This window comes from Citrus sinensis, chromosome 5, assembly GCF_022201045.2.
Source record: "Citrus sinensis cultivar Valencia sweet orange chromosome 5, DVS_A1.0, whole genome shotgun sequence".
Lineage (NCBI taxonomy): Eukaryota > Viridiplantae > Streptophyta > Magnoliopsida > Sapindales > Rutaceae > Citrus > Citrus sinensis.
In genome coordinates this window covers 19,986,775-20,013,545 of record NC_068560.1, presented here as the reverse complement: position 1 = coordinate 20,013,545, position 26,771 = coordinate 19,986,775, and the positions used below count along the sequence as shown (strand labels likewise).

General features: G+C 29.8%; 1 protein-coding gene and 1 long non-coding RNA gene across 2 annotated transcripts; both read left to right on the top strand.

Moving 5' to 3' along the window:
* Positions 1-20,608: 20,608 nt before the first annotated feature.
* On the top strand, positions 20,609-22,011 carry LOC102630643 (nicotinate N-methyltransferase 1-like). The gene has a single exon (XM_052442121.1). The coding sequence runs from the start codon at positions 20,623-20,625 to the stop codon at positions 21,574-21,576; it is 954 nt and encodes a 317-aa protein (XP_052298081.1). The 5' UTR covers positions 20,609-20,622; the 3' UTR covers positions 21,577-22,011.
* A 516-nt stretch (positions 22,012-22,527) lies between these two features.
* Positions 22,528-23,524, top strand: LOC127902638 (uncharacterized). The gene is made up of 2 exons (XR_008055065.1): positions 22,528-22,660; positions 22,819-23,524. It is a non-coding gene; the product is annotated as an uncharacterized LOC127902638 (long non-coding RNA).
* Positions 23,525-26,771: the final 3,247 nt, after the last annotated feature.

The window sequence follows — 26,771 nt, the reverse complement described above, 5'->3', positions numbered from 1 at the left end:
GCCTTGTTGGAAGTTTGTGTTACTTGACATGTATGAGACTTGACATCCTTTACGCTACTGGCCTTGTGAGTCGATACATGGAGAATCCAAAGACCACCCATTTTAAGGCTGTAAAAAAAAATCATTTGCAATAAATGATCGAAAAAGCGTCGTAGGATGTATTTTTTATGGAAACATTGCTTTCAAATGAATGTCGAAGAAGTAACTTATTACTACATTTTCTAGTTGTAAAGCTGAGTACGTAGTTGCTTCATCAAATATTTATTATGCAATATAGCTAAGGAATTTATTGAATTAGTTGGGTTTATCACAAAAAGAACCTACGGAGATTTTTCATTGACAACAAACAACAATTGCCTTGGCTAAGAATCCTGTCTTCCATGATCAAAGTAAGCATATTGACATTTCACACGGGAGTGCATTTAAAGGAAGGAAATACAAGCGAGGTATGTCAAATCACATAGTCAAATTACTCACATCTTACCAAACCACTAGAGCAAGAAGACTTCTTCAGGTTGAGAACTTTACTGGGTGTTATAAAACAAGTTTAAAGAGAGTGTTGGATTATAAACTTGTTTTCCATCCAAGTCTAAAAAACACAAAGCCTAGCCCATCTCATTGAACTTTCTAAGTTAAGTGAGCTTGGGTGGTCAATAAGATTTGTGGTAGTAGGTTTGGTAGGTAAGGTTGGTGTTGTAGGTGAAGTGGAATAAGTTAGGTTGAGAATAAATGAGTGGTTGTGAGAGTTTTGGGTACTATAAATTCCTTTGTCATTTGTGTTGTATACATCAAGTCTAAGAAGAAAAAAGCATAAAAAGCAAAATTAAGCTTCTGAGAATGATTTGTGAGAGTGTGAATTGTTCTTATAATGTTCTTGAGCGTTTTTTAACAAAAATTTGTGTTTTATCCTTTAAATTCTCCAACAAGAAGTACAATGGACCTAAATTGGCTCCAATCCTTTTAGCACTCCATATCAGTGCTAAATTTCTCTTATAAAATCCTTATTTATTGTTTTGCATTTACAATTAATTTCTTTATATTGTTAAATTGTATTAAAAGCAAAAGATAGTGGCTACGGTGGAGTTGTTCCACTGTGGAGTACTGATGATAACTATCACATCATAGCAGTAAGTACAGATCTTATTTATCTCTATAATCGTATAGTAATAATCAGTGTTTCACTATGGAGCAGTTCCAACATAGCCGAACCCAAAGTAAAAACTTGTCTAATTAAACACGCATACGATTTTATTTCACTTTCTTTCTCCGTTATAAACTCAAGCCAACTGAAAATGAGTATGAATTTCTTCTAATATAATTATTACTGAATTTACAATTTATTTTTGTTGAAAAGATAATTATACAAAGTTTTCATAGATTATTAACTTTATTTACCAAACCTTATGCCTATTATCTTTTTGAAGTGGAATTCTTTGTTGCATAATTTCTTTTTTCTTTTTTTAGGAGTTGATGCTACTTAATAAATCTTTTTTTTCCAACAAATTCACGTAATTTCATTGAATATAATGTTGCATGTCGTCTCTACATTTAAAATGCTACAACATCAAGAAGAAGTAAAAAGGGGTTGAAATGAAAGGGTGAGAACTAAAGATAGACAGACGAGCTTATTGAATAGAAAGAAAGAACCAAACAAAGGTCATTAATTTCAGGAATGAAGAGGATAAAAATAGAAAAGGGATTTGATAAGGATAATAAAAGGGCGTAAATAGAATTATCCCTTTGGAAAATTCTATAACGTCCTAATGAAAATTATGGCATCGATACTGTAATAGATGTAAATATTACAAATTACATATAGAACTAGTAAATATAAAGTAAAACCAGTAAATTCGTACAAGGTTACTAATTATTTAAAAAAATCAACATTGTTTCTACATAATTTTAGTGAAAAATATTTTATTCATTTACAAAAAATAATTTCTTTAAGGAAAATTATCATTCATATACCCTATATTTGCTATGTTATCAAAAATACTACAACACTTGGAGGGTGTATCAATCGTCCATCCTTATTTGACAAAATGTATCAGCCGACCACCAAACCGTTAGTTGCCGTTTGAAAGTTAATGGAGTTACAGTGAATTGACGATTTTACCGTTGAAAATTATCACTTGTATACCCTTAAATTATCACTTGTATTATATGAAAAGACCAAATTACCCTTCTGACGTCATCATACTTAAACGACAACTAACGGTTTGGTGGTCAGCTGATACATTTTGTCAACTCAGGATGGACGATTGATACACCCTTAAAGTGTTGTAGTATTTTTGATAATTGAGTAAACTAAGGGTATACAAATGATAATTTCCCTTTCTTTAATTAAAAACAAAAAAATTACTCATTAGTTAAACAAAAAGAATTGTATTGAAAAAAAGTGGAATAAATTTTATTGAATTGGTTTAACCATAAATTCTATATTTATTGTAGGACATTTGTATATTTTTTTTTTCATTTTCTATAGTAATATCTATTTATTACACAAATGAATGTAATATCTATTTATTACACAAATGAATTAAGCGCAATTATTTATCTTGATGTGGATCAGGCAAAAATGAAATAAAAAAAAATTCTTATATTACTAGAATATATTTGATATATCAATAAAATTATATCTAATTTTGAGTTTTATGCATACTTTATGTAGTTTCAAACTTTTTACTTGTGCCTAGGACCATTTAGGATTGTTATTAAGGAAGTGTAGAAAGATGCAAAATAATCTCTTCTTACAACTACTATGAAAGATATTAAAATAATATTTTTTTCAAAATCCGATTTTGAGAATAAATTTCATCTTTAATAAAACATAACATCTATTACATAAATGTAAAGCTAGCATTATTCAATTTGAATAAAAAAATCAATAAATATATAAGTTAACAAACATTATAATGAGTTTTTATTTTACAATTGTGAACTTTTTTTTGTAGCAACTCTTATATTAATTTACTTATTTTACTTTTTATTCTTAAGTATTAGGCATAATCTAAAAAAATTATGTTTTATTTTGCATTTAATGTTGATTTAGTTGTTTTATGTTATATTTGTAACTTTTCATTTTATTTACCAGTAATACATCAATTTACCAATTTTATAGTAATTTACTTGTTTTACCTTCCTTTTATAAGTCTTATGTTTTATTTCTAAAATTTATGTTCTATTTTGTAGTTAGTGTTGATTTACTAGTTTTATTTTACATTTTTAAGTTTTTATTTTGTTTACTAGTAATACATTAATTTACTAGTTTTATATTAATTTACTTGTTTTTCCTTCAATTTACAAGTCTTCTGTTCTATTTCCAGAATTTATGTTTTGTTTTGCACTAAATGTTAGTTTACTAGTTTTATGTTATATTTATAAGTTTTTGTTTTATTTACCAATAATATATCAATTTACTAGTTTTATAGTAATTTACTTGTTTCACATTCTATTTACAAGTCTTTTGTTTCATTTTAAAAATTTATATTCTATTTTACAGTTAATGTTGATTTACTAGTTTTAAGTTATATTTGCAAGTTTTTATTTTTTTTACTAGTAATACATCAATTTACTAATTTTATATTAATTTACTTATTTTATCTTCGATTTACAAATCTTATGTTTAATTTCTAAAATTTATGTTTTATTTTGCACTTAATGTTGATTTACGAGTTTTATATTATATTTGCAAGTTTGTGTTTTATTTACTAATAATACATAAATTTATTAGTTTTATATTAATTTACTTATTTTACCTTCTATTTACAAGTTTTATATTTAATTTCTAAAATTTATATTTTATTTTCCAATTAATGTTGATTTACAAATTTTATGTTAAATTTATAAGTTTTATGTTTCATTTATATAATTTATGTTTAATTACGGTATTGATGCCATAATTTTATAAAATGACTCTTATTCATCTATATATAATTTGGTAGAGTCTTGTTATCCCTAGTTTGAAATGGAAAATTAGAAACGAAAATTACAACTATATAAAAGTAAATGCTACTTTAGTTCATATACCTTGAGCTAATAATTTCGTCAATTCTTGTGCATTTAAAGATTATAAAAAAAATGTTAATACGAGATCCAATTTCGCAGGTTATCCAAATTTAACTAAACGGTTAATTTAGAAAATTAATGAAAGCAATAAAGTTCAAAAAAGTAAGGTATATCCGAAGATCCTTATGTACAGTACCAAACATTAAAGAATCCAATAATAGCAATAGAGATAATTCTCAGCACCTTTCAACTGTTGACCGACAAACAGCGGGACAAAAAATTTCGGGAATCCCTAGGTCGAGTGTCCTTTTTTCCCCTAAAAAAATGAAATTGTTTCTCTTTTACATATGGGTCCGCCTAAGTTACATTTAATGCAACTTACGGTCTGGCTGTATAATTTCATCCAGCCTCCCATATTTAATGTTATTTATATTATATTCATAAATATTATAAAATTTTTTGATTTAAAAATTTTATTTAATCCCTTACACTCAATTTTATTTTATTGAAACTCTGGAATACGAATTCATCTCCTATAATTTTAAATTCTAAAAATAACCTCGTTTAATTAAAATTTTAATTATTATTAATTGAATTATAATTATAATTATTATTTTATTACAATCATAAATATATTTATATTTTTTAAATAGATTATTGTTATTATTAATAACAAGAATAAAAAGTATTACAATTAATTAATCTATTAACAATAATTATTAATAATTTTTATTAAATTGTTAATAATAATAATAATAATTAACGATAATTATTATTAATAATTAATTTTTGAATAATAATAACAATAATAATAATAATGAAAATAAAAAATAATAATTATAATAAAAATTAATTTAGGATTTTATAGCAATTGGTTTACAATTTAACTCATTCTGATTTTGTTTCTAAAATAAAATAAACACATAAATGGTAATACAGCTTATTCTAATTACGATTTCTTCAGTTCAAGTAAATAAATTGTAATGTTATTTTGTTTATTTATTTATTTTTCTCTAAAATGTTTTCTAGAGAGAGAGAGAGAGAGTGTGTGTGTGTGTGTGTGTGCGTGTGTAGATTTTTTTAACTTTTGAAAATAATCATGTTTTGTAAAATCTTACAATAGAATAAGATGTAAATTAATTTTAACTCGATGAAAATATATTGGTTGTTAGAAAAAAAAGTAAATTAAAAATAAATATTTGAGAAAATATATTATTAAATGAATTATTATTATTATTATTTTAATTTATTTACTTGAACTGAAGAAATCGTAATTAGAATGAGTTATATTATCATTTATGTGTTTATTTTGTCTTAGAATTAAAATCAGAATGAGTTAAATTATAACCAATTGTTATAAAATCCTTAATTAATTTTTATCATAATTATTATTTTGTATTTTAATTGTTATAATTATTCAAAATTAATTATTAATAATAATTATCGTTAATTATTATTATTATTAACAATTTAATAAAAATTATTATTAATTATTGTTAATAGATTAATTAATTGTAATACTTTTTTATTCTTGTTATTAATAATAACAATAATCGATTTAAAAAAATATAAATATATTTATGATTATAATAAAATAATAATTATAATTATAATTATAATTCAATTAATAATTATTAAATTTTTTAATTAAATGAGGTTATTTTGAGAATTTAAAATTATAGGGGGCGAATTCGTACTCTAGGGTTTCAATAAAATAAAATTAAGTGTAAGGGGTTAACGAAATTTTCCAAATCAGAAAGTTTTATAATATTCATGAATATAATATAAATAATATCGAATATGGAGGCTGGATGAAATTTCACATCCAGGCCGTAAGTTACATCAAATGTAAGTTAGGCGAACCCCATATGTTTATTTATGTGCTCCTTTTTTTTGTCAATCCTCTGAAAGTGGTGTTTCTTAATTGGCCTTCGAATTTTTATCATGCTGATACTGTTGAAAAAGTGGGCTTGGCATTTATTGAGTGGACAAGATCCCATTTTTGTGTTTAATTAAAAAACTATTAGCCCGCTCCAGAAAATCAGTAAATAAATAAATATTAGCTGTCATGTTTTGGGTAAATATAAATTATGTACAAAAGACACATTTTTTAAATTAAGGTGATTCTAATACATTTTCAATTTTTTTATTTATAGAAGATTCAGAAAAGATGTAGCATTTTTCTTTCCTTTTGTGCTTTGGGAAAAAAGTGTGTAATGAAATTTTAATTATGTTTTTAGAATTGAGAATTGTAAAGTTTTTATTAGCAATGTGGTGATAGTTTGGTGTTTGGAGAGTCCCAAAACGCAATTAGTGGGTTTATTGAATATATATAGAATCTAGAAAAAGAGAGATATAAGTTGTGGAATTAGAATTGTTATATATTTGCTGCAATCTATGTAAAAAGTAACTATGCATTTCAGGTTGAAAAATTTTTTAGTCAGAATTTTTATTTAATATCTTTTTTTATAGATAATAAAAATATTAGAATAACTAAAAATAAGAATAAAAAATTTTCTAATTTTTAGAAAATAACATTTTTAGCTTAAATTGGTTTATCTAATTTATAAAAAAATATAAATAGAAGTTTATTTGAAAGTAATGGTAATGTTGTAAAATTATAAAAACATTAGGGAGAACTGGTATATAATAAATAATGTAATATTCTATACATTATATCTAATGGAATAAAAAGGGAGATCTAAACTTTTCCTCTTTGAATTTTCAATTTTTACTACTTACAGTAGAATATCTATAAATTAATAATCTCTATTATATAATAAATTTTTAAGATCCCAACTTGGACCAATGGACTAAATTAATAATTTTAATAAAATAGTGAGATAATATTTTTCTAAAAAATTGTATATAACTTTATGGTCACATTAGAATCATAAATTAATAATTTACTGAAATTACAAATGTAGATGACTAATATATTTTAGTTGCATAAAATATGACTCTATTATTACTTATTTACATAAAATATGACTTTATCATTACTTTTTTTTTTAATTTATATCTAGTTGGATCTAATCTCTTATTTTTCTTATTGCACCTAAAAGCTCTTAGGTTGATTTCTCAAATTATAATAAGAAATTATGAATTGTTGTCGATGTATGTTAATTGAATTGTAAATAACCCTATAAATAGCAAATTATTAATTTATTGATCAATTAATAAGTTACTAAATTATCAATTATTTTATTTCTCTTTTAATTAATAGATTTTATATGGTTCCAACCCTATTAATTTATACAGGTTCTACTGTACTTTCTTAAAGTTTTCATAAAACTTCATTGCTAATGATATTAGAAAAAAAAAACCATTTAAAAACCTATCTCAGCAGAAACCATTTATCTATTTTTTCTTAAAATTTTGGCGTCGATGGGTTATTATGAAAAACTTAGAAGAAAAATGATTGAACTTATGATTGAACTAAAAGTTGTAGGTTAAAAATGGCAATCGCACTCATTAAATATACTTGGGATAGTCTTTTACTTTACACATTCATTTAATACTCATTCTCCTAAATATGAAAATTGCCCTTAATTAAATTAGTCGTGTTATGTTATTTTCTCTTTTATGCACGTCAGTTACTTAACACCCAAATGAAAGATTTAAAAATAATTAATAGTCAACAAGTTCTGTATTCAATTAACAAGGATTGATAGAGATGAGTGGATTAGAATCAGTTTATCCATGGAGATGAGCGAATGAAGAAATAAGAATAATGGTGTCGGTAAACCTTCCCAAAAGAAAAAGAAATAATTCTTTTCAAATACTGTTCATCTCTTTGAATAAATACTTTTTGAAGCTATTTATATTAGTTAAATGATAAATTAGATTTGTTATTTTTTAAAAACTAGATATTTGATATTGAAACAAGGTAAGATCTAGTGATTTGTGTGTAAAAATATTTTAATTTATTATTTTAATTTTTCCTTAATGATAAATTACATTATGAGTATCTTAGTAATATTAAGTTTTATTAAAATAAGAGTGTGCAAAATATATTATTAAAGTGTAAATAATCCCACCCAAATTAGAAAGGGAAAAAGTAAAAAATTTACTTAATATATATTGGTGAATACATTTTGTCACTCAAAGAGATATTACCATTTTGGTCCCCCATATTTTTTTTCTAATGGCCCATTTCGTCATAGCCATTACAAAGATACCGTTATTTGATGCTAATTGTTTTTATCTTTTTCACATTTTTACCGTTACACTACTAGAAAAATGACTTACTATGACAGATTTTTTGTGATAGATAATAGAAAATTAGTTATTTATCAAGAATGTATGATAGACATTTGACAAAGTTTTTATGTATCACAACTACATGATACTTATGTGACAAACTAAATTTCTATCACAAGCTATAATAAAAAAAATAATATATTTTATTCATTTTCGATTTATTTTTAATTTATTATTAAGTTGTTCACAAAAGTGACGTTGTTTCAACAAAAAAGAATGACGTCAATTCATTAATTTATTGCAACAATTGAAAGCTTTTAATTAAACTAAAATCAAAATAGAATTTACAAAGAGGAAACTAAGTCGTTTATGAGCTAGACACTTAACTAAAATAATTTCCAAGTGTTGTACAACTTTAATAGATCAAATTCCTTGCTGCAAGTGAGAAATCCAAAATAAAAACCCTAAGTCAAAATTTGAGGCTCTTCCCTCACTAATAAAGAAGACGAAAATACACCCTTAATCCTTCGAAATCGTTGTTATTTGCCATGTAGAAGTTGATGTTCTCCTCCAAACCCTAAATCATTTGCTATTGAGTAATCCTTCAAACTCACCGATAATTTTTGAAGAAACCCTCACTATCGCTCTGGTTGATGAAGGTAAATAAATTTCGTTCTTCTCTATTCTTTTGTTCCTCAATTGGATTTTTCATATATTGAGTAATAATACCCTAAAAAATAAACATTTCAGAGGAAAGGTTGAGTTAGCGGACATTGCAACGGGGCCGGGGACCAGAGTCGAAACTCAAATTGCACATTTAGCAGCAAGTCAGGAGGGCTGCAGGCACGTGACCTTGAATTTGATTTCCCAACCTCACTGTCACTGTTCAAAGTGAAGCGAGCTTTTTGGTACAAATGGTCTTCTGTTTCCCTCCCTGCAGGTTAGGTATCGGTCGAGGTGATAGTGTTGAATTTTTTCACTTTTCATATATTAACTCTCAATTAAATTACTACGGCTTGGTTGGTTGTAATTTGGGGTTAATTGCAATGGTTTTGTACAATAATTCTTCCAATAAAATTTGATTTAGCCTGTTGTGTATTTAGTACAGTACCTTTGGAAAACTTGGGCTCTTCTCTAAGAACTACTGACCCTCCAGAGACTCGTGGCTTTCGTCAAAAAAAAAAATTTTAAAGAACCTCTATTATCGTTTTAGCTAACATGTACCATTGTTATTTAGTTCATTTCGATACTTGCTATAAAGGGGCTTAGTTGTTCTATTCTCCCCTATTTATTTTATACTCTATCATTTTTTTAATTTATGTTTTCTCTTGACAAAGCTTTGTTGAGTTTTATTAAAAAAACTTTCATTATGAAATTCTTTTGTTAGTAATTATGGGTTCTTGTTACGTATGTAAAATTCTTCATCATTAATCTTGATTATTGAATTTTGTGATGACTTATTTTCAAGGGTTAAAACTATTAGAACAACACTAGATCAGTTCGGAAGGACCTATGTAGTCAGGTAAAGGTAGACAACAAGCCACTGTGGTTTGACTTCACTACTTTGGTGATAATGGTTCAAGGTAATAATGTTTTTACATTGGTTTGTTTTAGCATCGTCTTTGAAATATTTGATTGCATAAGTTTAAGATAGCTCATGACAACTATTTAATTTTCTTTTTCCTATCACTCGAGTTATGTCCTGTCTAAGGGGGTCATTGATCTTTATTGAATAGACGGTGACGATACCAACATTGCACAATGGTAGAATACATCTCTATATCTTTTCTAATTTTATTTTTATGTTGGTTCTGATTTGTTACCAATTAAAATGCTAAGGTTTGTTGTTTTGCTAAAAACAATAGGACTGGCTGACAAAAACACAAAGCAACTTTACGTTTCAAGTTGACAATAATGTTTTTATTATTCATACTATTATGAATTGAATATTTGTTTACTATCAGGTTTCCTTCAAATTTTTTAGATCTTTGACATGAAATTTATTTTTTCTCAACTTATATAGATGATGGATTATATTATTTTCATTAGAAACATATCCACTGCTTATGGTTCCAACTGTCCTTACTAAACCATTGACTACATTTAGAGGTTTTCCATTCATTTCCTATAAGAATAGTTGTTCATTCTATTTTCTTGTCTTGGTTGATTTTTAAAATCAAGTTATACTTGTATTTTTCAGTTTATCATAGTTTAACAAGAAAAAAGAAAAATAAAAAATATTTTGTAAACAAACTTATACTCGGTATCCTTTTAAATCCTTGAACAATGAGCATTCCTTTTAACATATTTGTTGAAAATCTTGCTTTAACAAAAATTCTTCTCTTTGAAACATTAAAGTAAAAATATCTCAAATGCTAATGTGATGTAATCTAGATGAGAATACTAGCCTGCATCTTCTTTCTTTGAGTTGGATAGGGTCAGTGTTCACAAGCCTACAAGCCTACAAGCATGGCATTAAGGTTGATAGAATGGGGAGATTCCGGTGATTCTAGAATTTTATGATATTTCCTCTTTTGGATTTTTAGAACTTTTACCTTTCTTTTTATTAGCTTGATTTTGGTGGATATTGTTTAATTATGTATGGAAATTTGTTATGTTTTTAGATGTTTTGCATTAATTAATTTGTAGTCTTTGAAATATACTCAGTTTGGTGCATAAAGAAATTCAGAATTGAAATCTATAGAAGGCTAGACTAAAAATTCTCTTTTCTTGTATTTGGCATTGCACTTGGTTCGATATTTCTCTTCAATATGTATTTTGTTGCACAATAGTTTGTTTATACTTAAATCTTTTCTAATTCAACAACTCTTAATGAAGACCTAGTTAATTGTCACTGGTATATTGTTAAATTAAAATCTTATTGACTCCCTTATTAACCAATAGGAATAGGAGAATAATTAGATTAACAAATCAGAGATGCAGGCATTGAATGAATATCCTTTTTCCTCTTAATACATCTTTAGGAACAAAAAAAAAAGGTTAATATAAACTACATGCAATGAAGATGTCCCTTATTTTCCCTTTCCTATTTAGCTTAATATAAACTACATACATTGAAGATGTCCCTTATTTTCTCTTTCCTGTTTCTCTTTTACAACTCATGAGGTTTACTGCTTCATTATGTCAATTGTCAAATGTGAGTTTTTTTTTCCTTTAAGGCTATTTATCCTCATTTTCCCTTTGGTATCAAAGCTGATTAAATCAATTACACACTGGTGAACTTTATTGTGAATTTGATTAATTGTTTGTGGTCAACATGTTAATCTGTATTTTTTTGGTTAATCTATTTTTCAGGTGATGTTGGTGGCTTTTGGGAATTTAATATCAGTGTTTTTTTATGGATTAATTTTTTTTTCTAGTGATAGGCTGATGATTGGATATTGTAAAGGATTTATGAGATATGATACACGATATATTTTGATGATGCTATTTGTTGGAAGTTTCAAGTGATTGAAATTTTTAGTGTATGGTGCTATTTGGTATTAGATAGTTTTATGAATTTGAATGTAATTTTATTTTTGTTCATTCAAGTTTTAAAATGTGGCTTTTGCTATTTCTATTTCAAAATTCTGAAATTTAAATAATGTTAATTAGTATTAATATAATTTCAAAATTGAAAATAATAATTTTATTTTTTTAAACCTTAAATCTCTTGACAGAGAATGTGAATCATTAATATATGAAAGATTTTGAAGAAACCCGCCAAATCCAAAATAATTTAAATTACCCGCTAAAATTTTCAATTAATTCTCGAAAGCTTCGCAAATCGAACATCACTTGGTTCATGACATATGTGTGATGGATAAACACTGTCATAGGAACATGTGATAGATAAAATGTTGTCACAGATTTGTGAGAGGGACTACAATGACAGATGGAAACTCTGTCATAAGGGGGGTCAGATGACATATATTCTCTGTCATGGTAGCCCATTTTTCTAGTAGTGTTTAAGCTACATTTGGAAGGTTGGATTAGACTAAATTTCTTTTAAAATTAGATTGGACTATACTGATTATATATTAATTTATTTAGTATAATGTCGGACTATGTTAAATTTATTTTAATGAAGCTAAAATGACTGTTTAAATAATACTATATTATTTTTTTAACTATATTACAAATTGTTGAATTAAATAATTAGTATTATTCAATTATTTAACTACTAGTATTATATACTAGTTAAAAATAAATTGTTGAATTAAAATTTTGATATTAATCTTAAATTAAATACAAGTTAAAAGTAACTTACTAAATAAGATTTTGATATAAGTAGAAAATTTGGATTATAATAAGAAATTCAATTCTATCTAAACTCATATGAAAATAGGGACTATTAGTCCTACGAATTTTGGACTAAGATTTGGACAAATTTATCAGTCTTGACGGCCAAACCGAACTTTAAATTATTATTTTTTAATTCTTCAAATTAGTCTAATCTCACCTTTTACCCAACATCCAAGCAAAACGTTAAAGACAAAGGTTGACACGACAGTAACTTATGTTTTATTCTAAATCATATAATTATACTTCTTAACTGTTCTTCCTCTTTTTTTTTAATATTTTAATGCACGAGTTAGACTAAGTATTAGAAATTAGCCTAGAAATTATAAAAGACCTAAGTGGTAAAAAAAAATGATTCTGAAAGACAATAGTATCATTCTTCTTTTAATTAATCAAACTACGCATATAATGTCGTTTAGTTTGTGTAATTGTATCTTAAATTGATGTAATATATAACATTCCAATTACTAATAGATAAATTTTAATTTCACATAAGTGATGTACTAATAGATATTTCTATTTAACTATTTTACATATATATTAGACAAATGTTGAGTGTTCAATGTGCATTGCTCATCTATAGTAAGTTCTTACCATGTTTGCCATGTAACTCATTTATGAAAATGTCATACGCATATATTAAATGCAACTCCTTATCATTATGTGGAAGCAGTCCAAAGTCCCTCGTATGCATTTAATTTCCTAATCCTTCCGTAGTCAACTAGGCGTACCAAATTTTGATTTCGTCGGTGAATTCTTTAATACAGAATATTTTTCCATGAATTAATTTAGAAGAAGTTTGTAATGACACTTAAAATATAAGGCAATTATCATCTAAATACTAAGGTTTTGGTTTAATTATAACCGGTTATATCAAAATCAAAAGTCTCAGATAACTGCAGCAATTTTCCAAATGTGCATTTTAAGTTTGTTTTCTTTAACCTCGGTGTCTATGTAGTCAGAGAGATTTTAGTATCAAATGGGTGTACTTACAAAATTAAATAACATAGATAATAATCTAAAAGTGCAGGATGTACACAAAAAGTGAGATGAAGATATCCCACGGAACCCTTAAAGCTAAAATCTGAGTAGCTACAAAATGATGCCCTAATTGCAAGAGAATTGTTTTGCCGAATCAAAGCAACGATCAAGGTCTAACGAAATTTTGCTTTATCTTTCATTTTACATATTACAATTTCAATCCCGTGATTAAGTTCAAACTATGTCCAACTGATTGTTAATAATTTATTATCACGATTTATTTCTATATATATCTTTTCCAGTTTGTTGATATACTTTTGCATGGAAAGATATTCAGGATATTAATATGCACTCCATCCAGAATTTTCTGATCATTACATGCATGTTAAGTTAATTAACTTTTTCATCTTAAGAATGAGTATAAGAGTTTTTTTTTTTCTTTTTAAACTCAAAGACTTATTTGACTTAATTTTTTATTAAGTCGGGTCATTAATTAAGTTTGTTTATTTTGTCAACTTAATCAAAGTTTTTAGTAGCTAAGCCATTAAAGTCAATTCTTTTAGTTGTTTACTTAATCTAAAAAGTCTAAATGATATTATTAAAAGACATTTTCTAAAATATTCATATCTAATTAACTTATTCCATCCGAACCTAAATAAAATTTATTAATTAGCATTATTAATTATCTCTAACTTGTGATAATATAGTAATAGATTATCATTACTTTTATCTTTTTATTTTCTTCAAACAGGCAGTATTTATCTTTACAATTTTTTAAGAATATTTTTCATATGTTCCATTATAAACTGCAATAAAATTGATTAAGATGTTCTAATTTAGAATAATAAAGGATTAAATTCACTTTAGCATGATTCGCGTTATGATCAAATACTCTCTTACTTATATTTGTTGAGATGTTTAACTATCTTATTTATGTTCATTGAGATATTTATGATTTATTTAATATTTAAAATTTGCAAGGGCACAAAATCTAAGAGTACTGATTTTCAGACTTTTTGAATTGGAAAAAAAAAACTTAATACTTACTATCAAAGATTTAGACAAAAAAATAAATAGGTCATTCTCATTTAGACACTCAATTCTATTAAGAATTCAAACTCATTTAAGTTTATTTAGATTTCAGACAAAAAATAAAAGCCACAAAGGCCACTTAAGTGAGGGAAGTTGTAGCACATTTCTCGTGCGTGTAATGTAAATAGAGTATTTGAAAACTATTCTAAGAGAAGTCCTACATATTTTTTGTCAATTTTTTTAAGCAACAGCGTTATAAAACATATATGCCACCTAGACTAGTAGCCGGCTGGTAACAACCCTCTCCCTCCTGTTTGAAGGGAGAGTTTTGAATCACACAGACGACTATTTTTTTCCCAATTATTTGTAAAGGTAGAAAAAATCTCTCAAATACTAGAGGAATGGATTTGGCCTCTTATGGGTCTAAATAATATATGCATATATATAGAAAAATTTAAATGAAAATTTTAGAAACTTGAGAACTTAGACGAAAAAATCCATACTAGGTTTTGTCTGGATTCGGTACAGGAAATTGAACTAACGAAGTTAATACATGCATATATGACAAACACAATACAAGTCAACGAGGAGAGAAGAATGGGAATAATATTAATAAAAACCAACAATTTCTTCTTATAAAATCACAGCAATTTCGGCATTGATCCTCTAGGTTGAAAAGAAAGAATGGGAAATCGAATCTGTTGTCTTGGAGGCAATCCACCACAAGCTACGGCGTCCAGCGACGCCGGCGGATCATCACCGGAAGGTAGCAATGTAAGACATGTAAGAGGTCCTGTGAATCCTCCCACCACTATGGGTGTCATGGGACGTCAACATGCACAAAGAAATTAACGCTGCTAGGGTTTCCACCAAAGAAGTCATGATATTGAGGAGAACATTTCCAATATATTCGGGAATGATTCATTACTTTAATTTATTTAGCAAAAATAAAGAAATAATTCTTCGGGGGCTACTCCAGTTGCTCCCAAACCTCCTCAAGGGTCACTTGATGATCGTTTCGTTTTGCTTGAGTCTCCAAAAAAGACAAGACTTTACTCTGGTATGCTTAATTTCACTGGTAATTACAGACTTTCTTAATTTTTTTAACCTTTTCCTAATTGTACGTATGTATAATCAACATTTTGATTGTGAATAATTCAAATGTAAATCTTTCGATCCATATATATGTATTATGAACCAAATTCTATTATCTGCGAGCAAAAAGCACATTTTTAAAAGAAAAAAATTGAATATCATACCTCCTATTTTAATACAGGAGATACTATCTCAGGGATTATATATTAATTCTTAACTTTAACTAGACGTACATATCTCCATATTTTTCTCTTGTAATCTGATAGCCGGATCTTGGGAAGTTCAATAATATCAATTAATTATATGATTTTTTTTTTGCTGTAATTAATTATATGGTACTGATAACATTTAACAGTTTCAAGCAGTTCCAATAAGAAGAAATAAATGGGCTTGATGTCTAATTAGATGAAATTTCTTCACAACATTTTCCTTTTCCGGTATCATGAATTGAAAGGGGTGACGAAAATGGCAGAAATTTACTTGTGGTGCAACCTACTACCGTGAAGGAATTTATATAATTTGGGATAGATTCCTTTTCACTGTTAGGGACTTAGGGTTTGATACAAATGCTTGTTTGGTCCTCGGTACTCTTAAAAATTATTAAAGGATCATGCCGTTACTTGTGACAATGTTAGAAATCTTTTTTTTTTTATGTTTTTCTCATTTCTTTATACTATATAATGACTAGAAATATTGAATAAATTAACGCGGCATGTGGGTCCGAGTAGCATTAAGTTATGCATCTTGGGAAGAGTACAAATAAATAATAACCATAAATAAAATATTATGACAATTTACTCAGCACCAATTATCAATTTGTATATATTAACCGACCGTTTTGTGGGTTACCTCATTTCAATCTGTTAAAGAATCTATTAAAAGGTTATCACACTCTTAGAACAGGTTAAATACATAAAAACATGATTTCACCCCTTGAAATGTAAAAACAGAAAAATAAAAACAATTATATGTTTACCAAGTCAAACCTGTTTTGTAAGTGACAAGTTTTGGTTTGCAGAAATCGAAGTGCTCTTCCAAGTTATGTGCTGAAAATTATCTTCCATATGAATTCTAAAATTAATGTTCAACTAGTGCTTAAAAAATAGATTATTGCGTAGCATGTGATCAAGAATTAACATATATCATGGAAAATGGTAACCAAATCTAAAATTTAGAATATGAAAACTGCTCCAAGCCTTGTGTTAAACCAATATTTACCATCACGGGGTAAAAATTTAAATTAAAACAATAGAAGATGCCGTATTAGTACTTCAAAAATTATTTGATGCAGTCTAGTTCGCGTGTAAGGAACAACTTCACTAGTTAAGACTCAGGTGCTGAGTTCAAGTCTTACTAACATACAATTTTTTTTTTAATAACAATTCACCTTAAGTTTACAATGTTTATCATTGTTCCGCTTTTTCTTAACATCATGAGAGAATTTAACAAAATATTTACGAGATAATTATTTTACTTTTAATTAAAAAAAATGAGACACTTTGGTTTTGTTTGCAATTTATATGTTAAATAATCAAAATTACAATAAATAAAACAAAATAATCAAAATTAAAACGAAAATGTTAAAAGAATTGAAACCCAAATCTTAACCCAAGCTCAACCCAGTAACCAAATTAAAACTAAACAATAAACCAAAAAAAAAAATTAAAAGAATTCAATCAAAGCAGCAGCAGAACTTCTAAAAAGAAAAAAATAAAAAAAGCAACATCAGCAGCAAGACGCAAGTGCTAATTGTCAATCCTTGCCTCCAATTTTTTTTTTTTTTTTTTTTTGGTGATCGTCGGCCTCTTCTCTTTCTCCAACAAAAATTACAGTCTTATCTCTTCTCTCTAAAATAAAAATTGCAGCCTCTTATCTTACCTCTCATTCATTGCTGACTTCAGTCACGATCAGCCACTGTGGCAGCGCGCCACATCACTGGACGCTGCGGTCGATCAAATCCAACAGTCCCCTTCCTCACTCAAACGTGCCTGACCACACCACGCCGGGATAACCAGCTGCCATTGGCCAACCATGCAATTTTTTGTTATTATTTGATTATAAATTAAATAAAATTTAATTTTGATTTTGGCAGTTTGTGGCTGTTGAGTTAGGGCTAGGGCTGATCTTTTTTCTTTCAATTGAAACAAGGGATCTTGATTTTGATAATTTGTGGCATTGAATTTTGCATCAGCGTCGTTTTTATCTGTTAAAATTAATTTTACTATTCTGAAGTCGGTGAATTTCTAATAGAGTTTAGACAGTAATGGGGGAAAAAAAAAATTCTCACATTAGTCTTTCCTCCTTGATCAAAGCAGAGGAACTAATTTTCAATCTTACGATTGTCAACTATCGACAACAATATTTACAATCACTGGCTAACAATAGAAGAAGAGTCTGACAATTGACATCAGTGGGAAAACGATATTATTAGCCAATGCTCTCTCTCTTCTTATGGTAGCTTCCTGCTTGTGTTATATCTTTAATTGCTTCAATTTTGGCTATGATAACACCGTCTCCAATTTGCTGCAAAGTTAATTTCAGTTTCTATGCTGATGGAAACTACAATCACTTCTTATTCTTTTACATTTGCTATGAAATTCCCAGCAAAATTTTAGTAAAAAATAAGTTTCAAGTAAAGGATCCCATGAGGTAGAATTAACTCTTAAAATCAGCTTGTAAGAGGAGGGTGCTTTGGGTTAATAAACCACCAACTAGTCCCATACCGACACAAGGTGGAATCCTAACATTCCACAATCCTTTAAAACCGACTTTCATGGCGGTTCATAAACCCCGACTAGATGATGCATCCAAGGTCACAAGGCAGAGACTGTTGTGCCAAGGCCAATTTTAAAGGACCAAACTACTCTAACACCAATTAATTGCTAAAAATCCACGAGGTAGAGGTCGCTCTTAAAAATCAGATTGCAAGAGTAGGGTGCCTTGTCCTGGGTTAACAAACCACCAATTAGGATGCGTTTAAAATTGAAGTTGAGCAGTTGTAACTTAAAAAATACAAAAGTGTTTGGTAAATACTACATGCTGTAGCTTATAAGATATGTTGATATGATTTTTCACTCGTATAATGAAAAATCTATTAGATCTTTAATAATTTTGTCAAAATTATTATTTAAAATTTTATATTTACTACATATTATTAACTTTTTTTTATAATTACAGCTTTTTGTCCACAGCAACTGTAACTTAAAATGTACAGCACCTCAATCCCAAACGGGACCTTAGGGATGGAGGTTGAAAAGATATAAGCTGTTTACTTTCTAAGTTTTGACAAAAATGGTATTTAGTAAAATTTTTGACAACTGATTTTAAAAGCATGTGAAGCTTTTTTTTTTAATAAGCAGCTTATTAAATAAGGCATCGCATTTTTTTTCAAATTTCTAGTATAAACTTGATATTTTAATAAAACAACAATTATGTCTTATTTTTCATAAACCCTAATATTAAATAAAAGACAATTTAAATTTATATATAATTTTGTCATTATATAATAAAATAGTACTTTCGTAATAAAATTTACTAAACACATGCACTTTTTTACCTAACACCAAGCTTCTTTTTTAATTAGTAGTTTATTTCATCTTATAGTATAAGCAGCTTATTTCATTGGTACTACAATTCCAAACCGGCCCCTAATGGATGTAGGATCTTAACAAGGAAGGAGAGGGTTGCATTAGAGAAAATCTTATTATTTATTATTGCTTCTGTCTCATAGTTTTGCTGACTTCCATAAACTAGTTAGCTTCAAGTTTGCAACCAGACTTAGTAATATCACCAATAATTAGACTAGTCGATAGACAACTAATTGCATCATTATTTTCAACACTAACACCATTAATTTCGGGGTGTTTTGCATATACAATTCCAATTAATTTAAACAATTAGCCTTTAATGTAAATTTACATTATTTATATCAAAGGTTTTTTATTTTAAATTATATCTTAAGAATCCAATGTTTTGTAATAATTTTTTATTTTAATGGTAACGGAGGTTAAGCCGAAAGGGTTTTAATGTATTTTTCAAAATATAAGGATTAGACAGACAGTAATATCAAAATCTAAGGATTAAATAATTTTTTACCTTTTATTAATTCACACAGACTCATTAAAACTCGAAACCATAACTTGTGCTGTAAGAAAACTGCTCCTTATTATTAGAATTAGATTTTAGTTTCGGACCAGGTTGTTCAAATTAATAAGTATTACATAGGTGGGTGCTTGTTAGTTGTACTAGTAAAATCTCTAACAATAATATTTTAGCTTCCAACTTTTTTAACTTAGACAGGTTGGGGAGGGGAATGAAAAAACTAAGAATAAAAATCCATCATCCCCCTGTCGTTGAATGTGCACAAGATGGTTTGGCCCGAGAAGAAATGTGAAAACCAGATAAGGTAAGAAATTAATAAAATAGAAAACGATAAATAAAAATCTTGAGAAAAAAATATGTATTGCGAGTTGTAAAACTGCACACTACTAGAAAAATGGTCTTTACTGATACTTGTGTTTTGACACTTTATTTAAAAGTATCAGTAAATACATATATTTGGATTATTTTCCGCGTTTAACAGATATGTATCACTAATTACTAATACTGAAGTATCAATAGCTTTAGTAATAGCGATCAATGACGCTTAGGTATCAGTAATTAAAAATTATCATTTTAATTTTGTTTTAGTCTGAATTCGAACCCAAGACCTCTTAAATCTAGAGCTTCTACATTGAATCAAAAGACCACTAGGCTACGAATTATTTTTAATTTTTTTAGAGTTATGCTTTTTGAGTGGATAAAAACAAAACAAACGGACAAGTCTTATCTTATCCAAAATACAACTTTTCAACTCCCTCTACCAAAGTATTCGTTCCCTCCTAAGCTCTTCAGATCTGAAAAATCCTTAACATCCAAATTGTCAAAAAGTGCTCAGGTCTTATCTTTTTGTTTGGCCGGCATGGTGCTGCGAAATCAAAGCTCAAAGGTCAGTAAGCAGTAATGGAAGATAACGAGTGCAGAGAGGGCGGGAAGAAGGTAAGACTGGCCAACACCCCTCTCTCCGCCTCCCAGATCTTGACACGTATCCTCCCATCCGGCGGTGGGGACGCCGAGAACTTGCAACGTATCCTCCGCTTGCTCACCAGCTACGGCGTGTTCTCGGAGCATCGCGAATTTGGAGGCGAAAGGAAGTACAGCCTCACCGAGATTGGGAAATCCCTCGTTACTGATGCCGAGGGTCTATCGTACGCGCCCTACGTGCTCCAGCATCACCAAGATGCGCTTATGAGCGTGTGGCCTTTGGTGCACGAGGCCGTTCTGGACCCAACTATTGAGCCATTTGTGAAAGTCCATGGCGAGCCGGCATATAGTTATTATGGGAAGATGCCTGAAATGAACGACTTGATGCGGAAAGCCATGTCGGGAGTGTCCGTGCCGTTCATGACGTCCGTTTTGGACGGTTACAATAGGTTCAAAGGTGTGAAGCAATTGGTTGATGTGGGTGGGAGTGCAGGTGATTGCCTGAGGATGATATTACAGAAACATCGTTTTATATATGAAGGGATCAATTTTGATGTGCCTGAGGTTGTTGGCGAAGCTCCAAGTATCCTTGGAGTGACCCATATTGGTGGGGACACGTTTAAGTCCATTCCTGCCGCTGATGCTATCTTTATGAAGTGGGTTTTAACTACATGGACTGATGATGAATACAAGCTGATAATGGAGAACTGTTACAAGGCTCTTCCAGCAAGAGGAAAACTGATTGCTTGCAAGCCTGTGCTGCTTGATGATTCAAACGAAAGTCAGAGGACTCGTGCTCTCTTAGAAGGGGACATTTTTGTTATGACCATCTACAGGGCTAAAGGTAAACACAGGACTGAACAAGAGTTTAAGCAACTTGGTTTCTCTGCTGGTTTTCTACACTTGAGATTATATAGAGTGCTAGATTATTAAGGAATAGCTTCGAGTCTTAGCTTACCTCATAATTATAAGTTGGTATATATGTATGTATGTGTGTGTGTATATTTTAAATACAATTAGTAGAGTATACGATATCATAATATAAAAAAATACTTGTAAATTAATAAGTTGATTACTAAAGTTGATATTTGAACTTATTCATTCTCAACCATTAATATAACCCCTGCCTATAGTGGCTGAGGGCTGTGCCGCTCTGATCCTATAGTGACTACGCCCATTCGTGTCGAGGTTATGATAATTCGTTTCTTTTTATTCGTGACTGACCCATATATATGCGTGCAGCTTTTGGCATTCCAGAACCTGTGGCCTTATTAGTTTCCATGTTTTATGATTATTTTGGAGCAGTGTCTACAACCATATGATTATCCGAGTGCCAATTTTTCAGTTCTATAAATAACAATGCTGCTGATGCATGCGCATGAATAAAAGATGCCATTGTATTGAAAATTAGAGAATTAAACTTTTTTAATTCGTAATGAAACTATAACTATTTTAAGTTGCATTCTTCCTCCTTAGTTGTGCTTGATGGTCCTCCTTTACCGAAACTCCTCCACTATCTAGGCAGGTTTCGCATTCCATTAACTCGGTTAGCGGCATTTGCTGATTTTTCAACTTCTCTATTTTTGCATGAATTTTGTTCTGGTGCCCATATGCGGCGTTAGATGTTCTGGTTACTCAATAATGTTTTTGTTTTTCTAGTCATATTCTGCTATCCGAGCCGCACTTAGTTTATAGATTTTAACCAACTAAAGTTGTTTTTTTTTTTTGTACAAACTTGGTTTCTGACATACAGGTACTCATGGAGAAACTTGTGGAAGGATTGCTGGCAGTTTATCACCAAAGGCAAGTGATTAAATTTGAATAGAATTTTCAATTTCCGACCAGTTTTCTTAGGAGAAACTGACATTTGTGTCTGTCGCTGTAACAGAAGCAAATAAGTGTCTTTGTGGAAGACGAGGTTGAAACGCCTGAATTTCCTGATGAGGTTGGTTTTATCTTCTCGCCAAGGAAGGCATCAACATGTAGCTCAGATGAAGAAGCAATCTCTGCTAATTAGGTATTATATCCAATAAGGTTTAGGATTAGCTATTATGTGTTGACTGCGTCTCTGTAGCTATCTGCGTCTATCTTTTCATGGATGCGCTGCTTCCAAGTAAATTTTTGTCCTTGTTACTTGACACAAGAATTATTTACGAGTTTCTTTTTATTTAAAAGGCCAATGCACTCCCAGAATTTTCACGCACTCCTGGCATTAAGACATTCCACAAAGATGGATTTCATGATTTTGGAAGTGCAAGGCTAGATGGGGAGAACACGTGGTTTGTAGTAAGTAAAGAAGCTAAGGCACTTGTCCACTTAAATGAAAATGCTTTATGCTCATCATCATCACAGCCCACCTGCAAAGCAAACAAATCTGGTAAAGGTACTCTATGATTCTTTAATGGTGTCTTGATAATGTTTTTCCTTTATAGTTTCTGTACATTTCTATCTAAAAAATTGTCGTGCCACTTGTTAAACCAATAAACCTAGTTAAATATAGTAGTTTGCTGACATTTGAATTGTCTCTAAATATATATAATGTTTTAGCTCTTTAATGTTTGTATGTAAATTGTATATCTCAATGTAATCCATGCCAGATGCTCAAAAAAGCCGTAGTCCCAAACTAATTGCTGTCAGCTGCAAGAATGTCTACATATGGAAGTTGGATTTCACCTTCTGAGTTGGAGCTTATTCTCAAAAAATTGCTAAAATAAAAGCTAAAGTGAAAAATGAACAAGACACAGAACAATTAATGTACTTTGAGCTATGTGATGCTCTGTTGTTCACACATATGTGCTCCACCATTCGAAATAATTGAGTTTACTTATAAATAGTGTATGAATATTTTTTCTTTTGAACAAAATAGATTTATTTATATTAACCATTGTTTCTCTAATGGTTGGGAATTGGCAGCTAATTTTTTCTCCCTTTTCCATGTATGCAGATTTGCTCAATGTGTTTGAAGTGTTTATTCCTCAACATCACTTGTATCATAACCCATACAGTCTATTGAATGGAGAAGCTGCTGGTGTGATAACGCAATTATACTACTCATATTCAAAGAGTGAAAGACAGTCATCATTCTCAATTTAGCTTCTAGATTTATTAAATTTAGCCACAAGTAGTAGGCATTTGATTGGATGGTAGAAATTTTTATGTATTGAATTTGGATTATTTAGTTATGAGAGCAGGATATCTCATATTTTGGCTATTGAAGTTGAATTTGTAATATATACTAATAATATTTAAATGTGAAATGAAAGATTTTGTAATATAAATCAATTTCTTTTTGTTATTTTGTGGTGCTTTTAATTCTACAAATAAATCAATAGGCAATGATCCAATTCAATTTTTTATTTTTTTAAAAATAAATTAACTAGTGATACCATGGTAACAGTAATCATAGACACTAATAAAATATCAATAACTACTAACACTATGGTGTCATAATATCGGTGATACTGTAGTAATAGTAATCACTGACACCACTTACAAGTGTCACTATTTTTCTGACTCCCAGATTACTGACACAATTAACAAGTGTCAGTGAAAGTAATTTCTGACACTATTGTAAAGTCAGTAAAGACCATTTTTCTAGTAGTGGCAGAATATAATTTGTCTTACTCTTGTGTGGAGAACCGTGTTTTGACAAGTGTGCCTTTTCGCTGCTCACCAAAAAAGAAAAATTTTGGGAGATGAAAGCTATAAATAAACCTTGTGTGGGGAGCCAGAACTTGTTATTGTGGGAGGTTTGAACTTTGAAGTTTGAATAACAGCAAAGAAATCAAGAAAGACAATGAGATTTGATAAGAAATGGAGTTAATTAGAACTAGAACTTTGCCTCTCCAAAATGAATGAATTGAAATCTCTAAATAATTAACATTAAAATTCTTAGTCCGATATATCTGTTAGAATTTTATTGGTATTTCAAAATACTAATTTCCCATGTTGGAGAGAAGCGAGAGCAATTATTTTTATATTTGATTTGAAATTAGTCATGTGTTTAATTTAATTATAAATTAGAATTGAATAAGTCAAATTTAGATGAGATTTGGATTATTCAAATTGAATTAAATTATGAGACACAAGAATGACTAATTTAAATTGAATAAAGAAAGTGAATAACTAATTCAAATTGCATTAGGAAAAGGATTATAGAGGTTTTTGTTGGATCATAAACTTGATCCAAGATGAATAAATCAAGCCCAACTCATAGAAGGTTCCATGAGTAGGTATGGTTGGTGAGGTTTGAATTATTTGTGTTAGGTGTGTTAGGTGTGGTTGGTGAAGTAGGTGAGTGGTAGGTTTTAATGGATGGTGAGGATGTGTTTATTAGTTGAATAAATGAATGGTTGTGATTAGTTTGTTTCATGTATAAATACCCCCTCTCCCCTTTGGTTTAAACATCAAGTGAAGCAGCAAAATCTCTAAGGTGTAGAGAGTGAAAAATAAGAGTTGTAATTGGTGAGGAGTGTTGTTGAAGAAATAAAATTGTGTGTTTTTTGTGTGTTTTAATTGTTAATCCTCCAACAAAGTGGTATCAGAGCTAGTGCTTGATGTTATATATAGTCATATAGCATATCAAATCGAAGATCTCGACGAGAGGAACGTGACGCCGCAAAAATCATCCCGATCCGAGACCGAACGCGCCCACACTTGCCGCCGGAAGTTTTATGTCCTGAAGCTGAGTCAACTCACCGAGTTGAACCAAGCTGAGCCGAACTGAACCAAGCCGAGCCGAGCTGAACCGAATCAAGTCGAACCGAGCCAACTCGAGCTGAACCAATCCAGACCGAACCGAGACTACCAAGCCGGTGTTGACCGTTGACCGTTGACCGTTGACCGTTGACCGAAAGTTGACTCGAGTCCTTCCCAAGGTTTTTCGATGTGCCGGATCCATCTGTGCATTCAAAATCTCCAAATTCTCACTCAATTTGTGAGTTATGGCAAACGGTGGTATGATGTCATTTCAAGTTCCACAATTAAAAGGAAGTAAGTTCGACAATTGGAGTATTAAAATGAAGGCTCTATTGGGTGCACATGACGTATGGGATGTCATGGAGAAAGGCTTTATTGTGCCAGAAAATGAAGCCACTTTAACTGCGGCGCAGAAGGAGAATTTAAAAGACTTGAAGAAGAAAGAGAATAAAGCAAAGTATCTCATCTTTCAATCATTAGATGAAGATGCTTTTGAAAAGATTGCTGGTACAACCTCCTCAAAAGAAGCATGGGAGAAACTAGAGACCTCTTACAAAGGAGCGGAGCAAGTTAAGAAGGTTTGTCTCTAAACATTACGAGGAGAATTTGAGTCCTTACACATGAAGGCGTCGGAGTCAATTTCTGACTACTTTACTCGAGTTGTGACCGTTTCCAATGAATTAAAAAGAAATGGCGAGGAGTTAAAAGAGGTAAGGATCATTGAAAAGATACTTCGATCAGTAGACTCGAAGTTTGATCATATTGTTGTGACAATTGAAGAAACAAGATATCTGGAGGATATGACGATCGAGCAACTTCAAGGAAGGTTGCAAGCCTATGAAGAAAAACAAAAAAAGAAGCAAGGAATCGAAGAACAACTTCTCAAGATGGAAGTCAATCCAAAGAAAATAGAAGAAAGCTCCGACAATGAGAGAAGGCACTATGTCCGAGGTAGAGGTCGAGGACGAAGTAGAGGTCGTGGTCATGGACGAGGTTGGAATTTCAACAACAACAACTCCAATTATGCCAAAGGAGAAAGCTCAACCAGAGGACGAGGGAGAGGCAATTCAAGATCGAGGTATGACAAATCCCAAGTACAGTGCTATAATTGTCAAAAGTTTGGGCATTATGCTTCAGAATGCAGAGCTCCAAGCACCAGAATTGAAGAGAGAGTGAACTATGCTGAAGAGAAAAATGGTGAAGATGGCACACTTTTACTAGCACGCAATGACACAAATGGAGGTCAAGAAAATACATGGTATCTTGACACAGGTGCTAGCAATCATATGAGTGGAAACAGAAGCATGTTCGTGCAACTAAGTGAATTTGTGAATGGCAGTGTCACTTTTGGAGATGATTCAAAAGTACCAGTGAAGGGTAGAGGTAACATTCTTTTTCGTGCAAAAGATGGTAGCCAACAAATAATTTTG

What these genes read in the sequence shown, in the direction of transcription:
- LOC102630643 (XM_052442121.1), top strand. Translation starts at nt 20,623, where the DNA reads ATGGAAGATAACGAGTGCAGAGAGGGCGGGAAGAAGGTAAGACTGGCC.